At 36.6% G+C, this 14770-nt stretch overlaps 1 protein-coding gene across 2 annotated transcripts in view; it reads right to left on the minus strand.

Annotated features, from left to right (window-relative positions):
* Positions 1 to 14770, minus strand: part of LOC139142540 (guanine nucleotide exchange protein smcr8a-like) — a 30087-nt gene that overhangs the window by 12233 nt on the left and 3084 nt on the right. The window contains exons 2-11 of one of the 2 annotated variants that reach the window (XM_070712499.1): positions 12224 to 12554; positions 8981 to 9069; positions 8298 to 8367; positions 6460 to 6542; positions 5849 to 5979; positions 4581 to 4732; positions 3469 to 3622; positions 1943 to 2106; positions 987 to 1111; positions 143 to 275 (exon numbers count right to left, since the gene is read on the minus strand). In XM_070712499.1, coding sequence (XP_070568600.1) covers positions 143 to 275; positions 987 to 1111; positions 1943 to 2106; positions 3469 to 3622; positions 4581 to 4732; positions 5849 to 5979; positions 6460 to 6542; positions 8298 to 8367; positions 8981 to 9069; positions 12224 to 12436 — 1314 coding nt within the window. In that variant the 5' untranslated portion in view covers positions 12437 to 12554. Of the gene's footprint in view, positions 1 to 142; positions 279 to 986; positions 1112 to 1942; positions 2107 to 3468; positions 3623 to 4580; positions 4733 to 5848; positions 5980 to 6459; positions 6543 to 8297; positions 8368 to 8980; positions 9070 to 12223; positions 12555 to 14770 lie in introns of both variants that reach the window. The other variant, XM_070712498.1, reaches the window with a different exon arrangement.

A 14770-nucleotide genomic window follows, 5' to 3' on the forward strand; every position in this document is an offset into this window, starting at 1 on the left:
ATGATCTCCTCATATAAATGTCTTTTTTTTCTGATTCGTTTAACTTTGGGTGTGATGATGTATAACTGCATAATTATACTTTACTGAAGTTCAACAACTGTTCTTGTAAGTTACATCATTTACACTAAATGCTGTTAATTACCTGGTCTGTGTTTCTCTTGTTTTCAGTGATTAATCTCCTATCACTGTAAGAACTGTAACCACTAACACTGTCACCTCGGAGTCTTGTCTTGTAGACTTCATAGAGAGGCCAGCAGCTTGAAGCATTGGCATCACTGCTACAAACAGAATATAAAATAACAGTATACAAATAATATACAAATTCTTTGTGGACAGATTTGTTCACAAGGGAACAGACTGGAGGAGAAATGATGAAAGAGGAGTTTCAAAGCTGCCTGCATTCAAATAAATTTATAGACTTTCTATTGTTAAGAAATTCTAAGACTTCAAATTGTGATTTTTGTACTGATCCTCACTATGGAAACTTACTGTCAACAAGTCAGGTTATACACTTCTGTAAAGTGAGACATTTTTTGTCTACAGAATTTTACACCATCATATTCGAAAAAACTGTGGCCTGACAGAGTTTTTAAAATTGACCGAAGCACAAACCGTTTGTAAACTTTCTGCACATTGGAAACTAACATTCTTCACTGATATTGCGTTCTGTAAATAGATGTCTAGTAATGACAACACGCTCTACCTCTTTAATTATACACACCATACTTACAAAGGATCTATTACATTTTCACATGTGTCTGCAATAATTGACAGATGAAGAGTAGGATCACAGCAATGGTGCTAATGATTGGACTGTTTCCAATTTCAGGGTCAGAGGAATGTGCTGGCGTTTTCAGTCATCAAGTGCATGGGAATCAACAATGGAGAATACATGACATTGGGGATCTTGTTCAAACAAGCAACACCTGATGAAATATTCACATCATTGAAAACACATCACCTTGAATGTGAAGAAGATAACTTACAGATCAATTCTGTGTAAGAAGTTGATGGTGACACTTCTTCCGATAGTCAGCAGTGTTGATGGTGGTTCTATCAGCTGTGACTCCCTCCCTTCAAATCTTACAATCACGGGATCCCTACTGTGGCACTGAAAAAAAAATTAAAAAAAGATCTCTCTTCTTATCTGCACAAAATTTTCCATGGTTTGCGGAACAATATTGATTCAGCTATACTTGTATCATAGGTATAATATGAGAAAACATTAGCTTTTTGCAAGTATAGGCATGTAAAAACACAGTGAGAATACAATATGAGATGCTGGTGGACGGATGGACCGATATGCACACAACTTTAATATGTCAATCAAACTTTGAAGTTTTCATAAAGACTTCATTACTGATCAAATACATGTACAGATACATGTGTAACATAGATTTTTAGTTATGCATACAAAACTGTGAAAAACTTCATTAAAACACTGCTATCCAACCAGAAACTCTCCACCACACATGTATGGTCACATGGATGTGTCTTTTGGAGCTGTTAAAAGTAAATAACCGCGTACTGGTTCAAAGATTTAGAACTGGTGCACTGCCAGGTAACAATTGTCAACTGAAAGCATCATCAATGCATGCCTTTATTATAGAAAACATGAACAAAGACGGCACTGTAGTCTGAACTGACACTAGCAGTAGGAAATTTTTTATACTTTTCAGTGCGTAAAATGGACAAGATGTGTTGTACGATACATTAAGAGGCCCATTCTGGGTAACAGCATACATGTTTTTCCACCTCAGGTCTTGGAGTCATTCCCTAAATGGTCTGTTTTGCAGTCAGGAAAAAACTGTTTTGCAGTTGACTCAAAGTCCCTTGAGAGACAATTGTATGCGGTCACCCTCATAGCCAGTCAAATATGTGTATTTCCCTATCTTGAAATATCAGACACAAGGATGACAATATTGAAAACAAAGTATCTTACCCTGTGTATTTTTCGGAGTCTGTTCAATCCTTCTTTGGCTCCCCATTCACAAAGCTGATGCAGCGTTCTCAACGCCTGATCAAATCTCCTGTAGGAATCCATCTTTACTAACTTGGGCTTGTAGACGTCGTCATTATGAAATGAACATGGTGGAGTGAAGTTTTCTATCCATAGCAAGGGAAAGAAGAATGAAAACAACTCGTATTTTCAAACGATCACATCCTGAAATTTTATCCTGAACTTACAGAGTACACTTAAGGCAACACCGAAGGATTCAAAGCGCATTGGTTGCTATCGCAGGCAACGTTCCAAACAAGCGCTTTTGCACATGCAAAATCTTACTGTTCCATTGTTTTCTATGGATTTTCGACTCCTGGTATCTTGAAAATGCTCAAAATCTTTCAACTCTCTCAATTGTAAACCAATTTAGCTGGTTTTTGGTAGGATTATTGAAGTCATACATGAGAATATAGATAAGCATGTGTTTCTAAAAATTCCGGACTGTTTATGAGAAATCGCCATAAAACCCTTCAAAATTTCACAAAATGACACAGTAGATATTTTCAGGTTCAAAAATCATTTGTAGTTGAACAGATAAATAACCTAATCCATGCTAGGGGCTCTAAACAGGTATCTCATGTGTTACATTCTGAAATTTTGGAAAATATGGTGCAAATTTGTAGGAGCTAGAACGTTTTAAAGTACAGCTGTGAAAATTTGCATATGTGTGACGTCACTGACCAATCACGCGACAAATCTGCGTCTTTTGGAATCACATGGTTCTGTAAATCTTTATTATGCAAAGAAAACCATGAAAAATTTGATTTTGATTGATTTCGGAAATTACCCTTAGCAACCATTGCTTAGCAATTTGAATCCTTCGGTATCGCCTTAATTCAGAACTGATGACTCCTTAACTACAATTTTAGTTATAACAATGTCCATTGCTGAAGATACATGTAATACTACAAAGTTCAAGAAACTGGGTTTTTGTGAAATTAAATGATACAAAATCCCTTTCTGAGAAAATGCTTTTCATTGTAGCACTTTTCTTTTGTCTGTGTTGCTTAAAGGGCCGGTAATGCTAACTTTTGATGAGTGTTTACATATTTTTTATTTTGAATGTCAATTGAAATTTCTTCTTCTACTTCTGAAAGAATGTTGCAACATCCATAATTGAGCTTTTCAACATAATGTCTATATGTGCAGAATGCACTGTTCCTGTTTACATTTGAATTCTAGTCTGGACCAGAATTCACTTATCAACACAATGCAGTTTACACATGTACAGGCTGAGTTGACAACCTGAATACTGTGTATCTCAACAGGCTTTGGGGAGTAAAACAAGAAATTACGGTTGACCATAGACCCTCAAGATAAAACGTTTTTCTTGAGGGTCTATGGTTGACATTAGAAACCAGAATTGTGAAAAATCATCAAAAGTTTGAGACTAGCCCTTTAACAGCTTACGTAACATTGATCAGATATGGGTCTATTTATTTGAAAATGATTAAATATAAACATACTTCTCAATTTGGTAGGAGACGGTATATCTGAGCTGTCACTATGGTAACCCTCTTCATGCAAACTAGTTTTACTCAACGGTTTAGTTTGTTGTAGTCTTCCCAGTCTTGACTTTTCCTCCAGTCTTTTGAATCTCTCTTCCAGTTTTCTGTTTGTCTGAGCAGAAGAAATGGAAAGTCAAATTTTACAACTGTACAGCATTGGGTGTTTTCACATTACTTACTTCAGTTGAGAGCTGACCCATCTCCATTCACACACAGAAAAAAGTCTTTGTTATATCTAGATTTCTAAATTCCCATGTAATGCTTTATTCTTGTTGACTATTAAAATGTAATATTCAAAATGTTACAAAAGACTATCCAAAAATCATATCAGCAGATTAGAGCCTCAGGCATTAAAATTCTTGTGTTCTTGAAATGTGGTTCAGCCAAATAGGGTGTAAGACGGTGAATTCTTGTAAGCTAATGTTTACATGATGAGATCCGAGTTATGACAACATGGCGAGTGCCAAAGCAGATGCTCTGTACATATACATATCACTGAGGATTTGGATTCTCTTCCCTTGCATGGTAACAAGAACCAACTGGCCAATTTCTTGATTCTTTTGATTCGCCACATGACTACAGTTGGTTATTAAAATGACCCTTGTGCTAGGAAAACCCACACAGCATTTTAACTTGCTGAGGCTCCAACCCTTCTCAAATTCTCAGTTGTCAAGAATTTGAATATAGCAAATATGTGTGAAAGGGTTGTGTAATCCTTGTTCACTTACAAAACATCAGTAGCACTGTACAGCTTTGGTGAAGTCCTTGCTTTTGGTAGCAACTAAAGTTACATGTACACAAGGGTATACAGTCACAGAAACATTATTCAGAAGTTTGATCTACAAACTGGAATATCACTACATACATGTACATGTATGTCACTGATGGAGACTTTATCAATATCAAGTGCATAGTTCAAAGTACCTGAGTAGGGTAACATATCTAATACTTGAGAGGTGTCAAATTTATGTTCGACAAGAAAGTCTTGACCAATAGCAAGGAAGGAAATATTGATACACAGTTTCAAAGATAGGCAAATACAGCATATATAGCATTCACTCTTTCCTTACCATAAGGGGTTTCATAGCATTCATGATATTTGTCAATTCTTCTATCTGATGATTAAAATTATCTTCTGTGGTGTACGTGAAAAATTCATATGCCTCACTTTGCTGACACTCGTCTTCCAATTTGACACCCTTTTTATACTGGATGAATTTTTCTGTGAGAATGTACAAATTGAACAAGTTAGACAGTGTATGGGAGAGTATTCCTTGTGAAAAGCATTGAAACATTCTGCTTATCGTATTTATGCAGCCTGACAATGTTAAAATGTTCAATACGTCAGATAAAAAAAGTGTGTGATTATTAATCTGAAGTAAATACAAATGTCCTGATCACATATTATGAGAGTCCAGATATCATCAACTACAATAAAATTGCCCAATAACTTGATTTTAGAATTTTTGTCACTTTGTTAAAATCTCAATCAATCCTATTTAGAAATGTGGATAATTTGAAAACAAACTTTCTGAGACTGTCTGAATTTGTAATGTTCTTCAGCCAATGCAATGAAATGAAGAACACTCACCAAATTCTATTTAAAAGCCAAACTGTTTTCCGTACCTCCAATACCTTGTAAATGGTGAGCTTGTCATCAGTTCAGGCATTCAGAAACAGGTTAGGTATACTGTACATTTTCAATATGGGAATGGCAATACATAAAGGTTGATTTTTCAGAAGCTCAACTTTTGAAGTTCAGCAAAGAAATATTTCTCAACATACAGTTCATTTTAGATTAGTACCACAACTCAGAGTGTGAGACAGACTTGTTGCATGTACAATATTTATGATTGGCCTGAGTATTAATTTAGAGTCACCAACTAGCATGAGACAACTCTTTATCTATAATGTAGCTGTTTTATTAACAGCAGCTGAAAGTTGCAATACCACACATTATACTACACTACACCTCACATTATAGAATGAGTTAAAAGTCCAAAGACATGCATGTACTTTTGAACATTATTTAATGAACATGAATAAAGTGTAGTTTTAGATGAGAACAAAATCTTCTAACAGCAACACTGTACAACAAGTGCAATCAACTGAATGTAAGTTGTCTGTCCATACACTCATCCCATGCTGATAATACCACAATCAATGCATCATGAGTTGGTGACTTTCAAATGTGATGTTATATCCAAGCCCATCGTGTATATATTGTAAACACAATGTGTCTTGACTCTATCTGAGTTATGCTGCAAATCTGAAATGCACTGTAGCAAAGACAATGTGCAAAAACTCTATTACAAACAATCACACAAGAATGCCTTACCTTTTGTGTAATGTAAATCTAAAATTCCATGCTCAATATCCTTTAAAAACTGTAATCTATTGCCATATTTAAAATAGGTTGAAACCTTCCTAAATTCTTTTAAAAAGTCTGCAAAGTTATTCATTATTTTCCTAAAAGAGAAAAAGAAATAAGAATATGAATGAAAACTCAATATAAATGGCAGAAAACCTATACCAATGCTACTGCTATGATAGTAAGTATGTCATACATGTGAATCTTAGATTGTGATATGTGAATTTATTCTTGACTGTACACAAAAAAGAAACACAGAAAATCAGTATCTCTGTGAAATTGCACCTGGCAAGTAATGATTAATATGTATCTACACTTATAAAATGTCCATAAGAATATTTCAAAGGCTAAATTGAATTATCAGAGAGTTTGCATCAATTGTAAAATACTTCATATTGATTGAATAATCAAAATTTGTAATAATTATTTCATAATCTTGTGATGTATTGACACTCTATTACAAAGGCAGCAAACAGGAAGCATCTAAACTGGTTGCATATTCATTTGACCACAGAGGCATCACAGTTTTGTGAGAAAAAAAAACAATAGAAAACACAAAATCAACACTGAGGGCCTACCTTTTATCAGGCGAGACATAAGCCATGCAAAATGGACGTACAAAGCCTCTCGCCTCGGTATCATACAGTGTAAAATGATGAACCTGCCAATTTGAATGGATGAAAATCATCAATATTAATAAATTCACACCTCAGCTTCAAATTTCAGAGCTTGAGTTTGGCTACATTCAAATATGAAACTACATGTTACATTTCTAAATGTCACTAAGTGCATAGACCCTCGAGAAAAACGGGACAGGCAACTGCTGAGGTTTCTTTGTGCGATCTATCTTTGAATACATTAAAGTTTATTTGCCAAGCGGTCCCTGACAACAATACTTCGTACTTAACACTGAATCTCATTAACGATCAAACTGACGTTCTGAATATGTACACTTTGCTCTTGCATGGCACGTTCCGAGTAATGACACAGAGAATTTTGAGGGTTTTTTGATACTAGTCACGGTGAATGTTCTGGTAACGATGAAGATCACATTTTGGATTCAAGCCGAAGCCAACGGGAAAAAACTAGACGATAAAAACTGTGTACATTTAGCCATAGACGCTACAGAAAACTCTTGCTAGATATCTACAATATAAGTTTACATTCCCTACCATAAAAATCACCGATAACAAGAAACATTTACAAGTTAGACAGGTTTACACTTCCCCAGTCCTGCGAAACGAAAATCTGACCTTTATTTCATCTGTCATGCAACATTTGACGAAAATCATGGAACACAAAAAATGACTACTCCATCGGAGCTCAAATACACGACCTCTAACATTTTGGTACTGTTTTAGCCTAAAGAAACCACCAAAGTTCGGATAAGCTACACATGTTTACATCCGCAAAGTACTAGAAAATACATTTGTAACACTGACTTTCGCTGTCAGGAGAAACTTCGTGATAAATCGGGACTATCCATCAGTTGATGGATTCAGAAGCAGTAAGGTAGACATGCATTTACACAAAGCTGAACGCTGTCCTCGTAAATTTGGCCGTTCACAGTTTTCAAAAAACAACATTTCAGTAGTTAACATACATACTTTACCAAATCATGGAGCACTCCTAGTACAGAAAATATTCCGACGGTTAAAAAACTGCAAAAACGAGGGAAAATTCGAAGATACACGGACGATTGCGAATGTAAACAACTCTGTGATGTCAACTGCTGTCAAGTCTGGAACTGCAGCGGTATGTGTTTCGGATTTCTATTCGAAACTTTGTCACTTTACAGCAACATACTGACTCCCTGCAGACTTCTAGTTGCGTCGAATCTCGCTACCAATATGTAAAAAGTACTTTAAAACCATTTTGACGAATTCTTCTCAAAGTAGTTGTAACACTTTTATTTCTAAAAATGGACTTGCGGGTAATCCGAAATAACTTGTAATCCGAAAACATTATTACCGTATACCCGCATGCACGTGTCTATGAACTGGACCTTGTGCAGTCCCCGACCAATTAACACCTCTTAATTATTCAAAGATAGATCGCAAGCTGCTAATCCATAGACCCTTTGTTCTCTATCGCAGTTGCCTGTCCCGTTTTTCTCGAGGGTCTATGCTAAGTGTCAAAAGTGTCAAAGTATAATGGCAAGGAGTGCTTTGACTGTCCCCTGACCAGTATCATGTAAGTCTAGCAATGCTTCAGCATATCCATAGTCTGTTGGACCAGTGTTGGTCCTGTGAACCAGCAAATTTACTGTTCTAAACAACAGATTTGGTGCTCCCTGACTGAAGACTATTACATGTAATGCATCTGCTCATCTCTATACAAAATATACCTTTTTTTATTTAACCCCCTGCCAGTTTTTTGGAATAAACCATTTTTTGTGAAATCCACTTGTACTTACGTATGCATAAGCTCGTTCCTTGTCCTCTTCCACAACTATCTGTGTATCTGAAGCAACAGAAAACTGTGCCCTGCAATTACAATGACATCACATCTGACCTTGAGCAATCTTGGGAAATGTGAGATACTGATTTGGTACTACAACATACACATGTATTTCTGAGACAGAAAAATGCAAATATTTTTGAATTGACCTTCTTTTGTCAACTTTACACAAGCAGTTTTTAGAGCTTGTCATCCTAGAATGTTTTGCAAGCCAACACGTTTTGAAGAGATACATGTACATACAGGGAACAAGTTAACAACAATTACTTGAAAAACAGCCAGTCTCAGTGTAAGTATGTGAGTACTTTGCAAAGTAACCACGCAAAGAAAAAATGTTTCATTACTGTAGAGATAGCACTCAAGTCCACTGCAAAAATGGCTGCTCTCTCACAAACAAACTCATTTTACTAATCTAACACAGTGACGGTGACATTTTTTAAATATATTTTTCAAAACAACTTAATTCTTTTGTAAAAGTTTCAAAAAAAGAACAATACTATGAAGAGGTTTTCTTGCATTTCTGCATACAAACCAATGGAATTGGCTGATACAGCAATACCCATGGGTAGTCCCCTACCATAGTACTATGTTTGCGCAACATTACATGTGGCACCAAAGCTACCTGTGATTTCAACTTACCCACCAACCATTTGGAAATCAACAGCCATGATTTTCACAGCAAATGCATTCAAATCAAATGAACCGGCAGCATCAGTTGGTATGGTGATCTGCAAAACATCGCATATAATTACAGATTACTGTCTTGGAGACTGACACTATTGCTATGCAAACAGATTTTCATACAACCACAGTTGAGGGCGCTATGCTAGTCTAGTAGTGTGCATGAGTAAAACAACAAGATATTTTAGACTTAGAGAATTATGGTCTGACAAAAAGTGAGGTCAAAACCAAGTCACTTTATTGGAAATTAGTTGATAAGAAATGGCATGCAGTCAGAGGTCAGATTGGTCAAAAATGGGCTGAGAATCTAAGTCTTACTGACAGTTACAAAGCTACTCTATTCAGCCGTCTTAATTCAACAGAAATTGTCAGCAATTCAGTAAATGATTTAAATTGGAAGATTTTCCATCGAGGCCTAGTCACAGGAAGCTTGGCCAAAACTTTCAATTTAAGTGATGGGAAATGCCATATCTGTGGTCAAGAAGAAACACTGGAACACATCTTATTTGAGTGTAAATATGTTAAAGAAATCTGGCAGAAATGTATTTCTTTCTTTGTCAGAAACCACAACTTTGATAATAATATCAATATCAAAAGATTAGCAATTGCAGGAATCGAAAATGATAATAATGCAACATCTGACATTATTTACTGTATTACTTCCTTTGTAAAATATACAGTTTGGAATATTCGAAATTCGGTTATGGGATTAAAGTTTCCCTTCAATCCTATGTCATGCAATTGAAATGTCATCTCTCCTCATGGATGAATACATTGTATTTCATTTATAAGATGATGAACAAAACTGAGGATTTTATCACAAAGTTTTCAAGCCTTGTAAGACTGGAAGGAGAAGAATGCATCCTGAATGCATTCATATGATGATCTTTTATAATCACACAGCTAATTATTTGTTTTTTACACAAGACGCGTTGTAATTTTAACGCATTCACAGTTATGTAGATTTGTTATATTTGTGACTATGCTGAAATAAATTTATCTTTTTCAAAAAAAAATGAGTAAAACAACAAAATAATTTAGTGTTGATTTCAACTTCCTATAATCAAACAGATGATTTTTCAGAACTCTTAGAAGTGCAACTCACTTGTAATTTTCTTGTTTTGTTTGTTTTTGGCTTTTTTAGTTCAAATTCATGTTGACATGTATATGTATTTTTAATGTGTGACACCTCATCTATCTTGTTGTTTCCATTGGCAATTTTCCATCGCAAGTCTTACTTTAGCCATTGGTCTGTTCACCCTAACTACAATTCTTTAAATCTCAGCTGTAACTTATAAACTCTCAGACCATTGTCCCAAATCCAGATAACACAAACACTATTCAACTATCACAATATAGACAGCATATTTAGACATTAGGAAATCATTCTGCTGCTTTAACCCTTTAAAGTTGCAATATGGATCAAAATTGCCGATTTTTTTTCGTAAAACTAAAGCAAATAGACCATACTACGTTGAAGTACTCTTCTTAGCTAAGCCTCTCACCAATCCCGACACACAAATACGTTCATTTTGATACGTTGCGACCGCCTAGAAAAGCTGTTTTGTAAACAAACTTTCAAAACAAAAACATTGGCGTTTTCTGCTGTGCACGTGACAAGTACAACCAAGAGTGATGACGTCTCACGGGAGTGCACATTGGAGGGGCGATGTTGTCACGCTGACAGAACTTGACACACATAATGATAATTCATTGTAAATTTTGTGTTTGCCAAACTTTGGTAGCATCACAATGTTTCAGAAATATAAGTATATCGATATGTTAAAGTACAGCTGTACAAAAGATCGTGTAATTGATTTTTCTCACCCATATACATGTACGTCAGTGCCGCGCCGTATGCACCAGTACTGTGTACGTTCGATCGATCGAGCGTCCAGACCACGTACACCGATCTGGTTGTGTTCACGTACCGCGTGCCTGACAGCGTTTCCGCAATCTTCTCCCCGTTGCATGTTGTTACATTTTTTCACATTGAAAGGCGAGGTATCTGCACGCTATATTTATTTGAAAGCTTTGCCCACTTCAGTATCGTCCACCACTGCAGAAGTTCGGCAACTGTCTCGCCCCTCTGTCTGGTCTTGCATTGCCATGTCAGCGCGTCGATCGACGCGTCGTAAATGAGACCATCCATTACATGTAATGATGGAGACTGCAGTTTTTCTTTATTTCCGAAAAATGCATATTTAACCTGAAGGATATAGATTATCAATGAATGCTAACAGATCTAAGTTATTTCCTTGCGGGGGGACTATGACCCGGTTCACCTTACAAATCATGGGGTCCGCACGGCCACGGTGTTGGTAGGTCGGTGTTGCCCGAGGAAACACCGCTGGCTAGCTAAGTTGATCATCACACAGTGGCGACGTTGGTGTTTTCGAGAGAAACTGTAGACACAGTCTGCCTCCTCGACGTGGTGCAGCAGTCGCGTGTCACTCTTTTTTCTGGTTCCATCTTTCGATCTGACCAAACAATGTTTATTTTGCCGACATTTTGGGCTAATTTCTTCCATTTTTACAAGGCTGAATCAGTCAGCAGAGATCCATGGCGCGGGCAGAGACCTGACCGCTTGCCCGTGAGATGTCTAGCTAAGCATGTTGGCACGATGTTGCAATTTCATAAACCGTTACCATGCATCAAATACGCATGCGTACATATTCAAATAGTAAAAATGACGTTTCAAATTCTGTGCTTTACTCTCGCAAACAGTACGTACCAAAACAGCAATTTATTCGGTAATTAAATCAATTTACTCGAATTAGAGCCACCCCCATGTTCCTGTTAATGATCGAATCTGCAAATGAAATTGTTATGGATTTTTCTATAAAGTTAAATTTTCGAAATATGAAGGTCAATTCTGATCCATATTGCAACTTTAACCGCCATGGTTTGTCCCAAATCCATGTTTTCTATGGTAAAGTTGGACCTGTACACAGGGAACTGGGTGTGAAAGGGTTAAAGTAGACAGTAAATAGTTTTTTGTGCCTTCTATGCCGTAAATACTGATGTAGCCACTGTGGAAAGTACCATGGGATATGAAGGAATATGCTTTTCCTCACAACCAAGCGTGGAAGGCTTGAGGGCTTGCTTCAGCAAAACGTTCAAAAGTTCCAAGGCCATGATGGCACAAGAAGCTGTAAACAGTCTACAACAAAAGGAGAGATACTTCTATTTGCAGCTTACCAACGGTTTAGGGCCCTCTTGCTCTGAAAACTCCGAAATCAAGATGAAGTCCTCCTTGAAGCTCGCGTTGGTCAGCCAAGGATGTGGTACCCTGACATGTGGAGCAAGATGGGGTGGTAACTCCGCTATCATCTCAACATCATCTTCTTCAAAGAAGATTTCCGGTGCCTGGCTGTAAGCTGCCACCTCACTGTACCCACCAAACAGGGCCATTCTGAAAGTGGTGGCTGGTGGTAGTGTTGATGGTGGTGGTGTGTACAAACGCTTTGTGTCTTCTTCAGGACAAATTCACATCATCTAAGTAGCATATTTGTTTACTTGTAAATTTTTCCTGTCAAAATAGGTTACAATAACAGTACATTATAACAAAGAATTCATGCGAAAAATTCTTGACATTTATCCTGGAATATGACAAAATTTGTATGCATCTACATATGTACAGTATAACTATAAGGTGAAAATGTACATACAACAGTGAAGTCTCACCATTATGTGTCATTGTAATGGTAAATTGGGAAAATAATGCTAGTACATGAACATGGCTATTTTACTGGAGAAGAAGTGAAAATTGCAATGCTATGTGTCATGAACTGTCATGGACAATCTTGTTGTCCCTGTGATTTTTTTAAAGCAATGGAGAAAACAGGTTGAACATATTTAACCCTTTTCCTGCCAAGTCCATATTTCACCACCAGGTCAAGATGGTTAAAATTAATGAAACACAACGTATTCCATATGGTGTATTTTAACATAATACTGTACATTTGAAGGCTGTTGAAAACATAATACTGTAAAGTTGATTTTTTTTGGACAAAAGATGCTATAACATACCAAGCCAAGTGGTTGAAAATACGTCATGTTTTGGCTCAATACCGCTTTTTACTGACTTGGCTGATGGGAAGTGATACAGTTATTACTGTCTGGCAGGAAAAGGGTTAACTGATATTCTGGCTTGTGTCTATGCCTATGCCTGTAAGCAGATGATCAAATGATTTTTTTTAATGTATTTTTTTGTAGGCTCTGAAACTTCACAAACAGGCATACAGATAAATTTGTTGCTGGTACAAAAGTCAACGACTGTCACTCTGTCATAGTCTGCATAAAAAGATAAATAAGTGAGGCTTTACCTAAATGTACTCAGGCAATGTATATGTATTGTACTTATGTAGAAGGAAGGTTCAGAACTGACATACCAAAATTTTATAGATCCATAACAGCTTCAGGGATCGCTATTAAATTTTTATACGGTAATTCAAGTGGACAACCATTCCCGAAATTATGAAGTCCCAAAAACGCATTTGGTTGTCCGCTTTTACCCCAGCTTCTCAGCTAATTTTTAATTATATGATTACTATTTCTGAATAGGATCGGGATTGACTGTTGTGTTAAGAAGATTATTAGGCGTTTCTGTCTTTTGTTGTCCTTTGAAATTGCAATCGTTATATAAATGTGTTGCTAGGTTTTTGGATTAAGTCCACACCGGGCTTTAACCCTTTCACCACCAGGGTTTAGCATAACCCATTTTGAGTGTTGACTGTTTACAGGGAACTGGGGTGAGCAGGTTAAAGCGAACATCCACAATCAGCGACCAGAAGTCATATGATATGAAAATTATCTACAATGGTATAAAAAAAACCTATACTAGCTAACATAAGAATGTGCAGATTAGTACAGTGCATGTACATGTATATACATGTTGTTCTGTTGACTGTTGACCGTTCAAACACTGGGCCAGGCAGATTTATCTTTAACCCGCACAGAACATCAATAACCCCCATTGCAAATTAGTTTATAGATGACAGTGTCATGATAGAGCATGTGTCGAATAAGTGATCTATTTCTTTCCAGGTAGCAGTTGTTACATGATGTAATTCTTGCCCCGAGAGAAGCACAATGAACGAGACTGACGAGACACCCACTCCAGTGGAGATGATAGATGAAGAAAGCTGTGGCTTTGATTTGTATACTGACCTGTGATTTTTTAAAGCAACGGAGAAAACAGGTTGAACATATTTAACCCTTTTCCTGCCAAGTCCATATTTCACCACCAGGTCAAGATGGTTAAAATTAATGAAACACAACGTATTCCATATGGTGTATTTTAACATAATACTGTACATTTGAAGGCTGTTGAAAACATAATACTGTAAAGTTGATTTTTTTTGGACAAAAGATGCTATAACATACCAAGCCAAGTGGTTGAAAATACGTCATGTTTTGGCTCAATACCGCTTTTTACTGACTTGGCTGATGGGGAAGTGATACAGTTATTACTGTCTGGCAGGAAAAGGGTTAACTGATATTCTGGCTTGTGTCTATGCCTATGCCTGTAAGCAGATGATCAAATGATTTTTTTTGATGTATTTTTTGTAGGCTCTGAAACTTCACAAACAGGCATACAGGTAAATTTGTTGCTGGTACAAAAGTCAACGACTCTGTCATAGTCTGCATAAAAAGATAAATAAGTGAGGCTTTACCTACATGTACTCAGGCAATGTATATGTATTGTACTACTTATGTAGAAGGAAGGTTCAGAACTGACATACC

This window comes from Ptychodera flava, chromosome 10 (genome assembly GCF_041260155.1).
Source record: "Ptychodera flava strain L36383 chromosome 10, AS_Pfla_20210202, whole genome shotgun sequence".
Taxonomy (NCBI): Eukaryota; Metazoa; Hemichordata; class Enteropneusta; family Ptychoderidae; genus Ptychodera; species Ptychodera flava.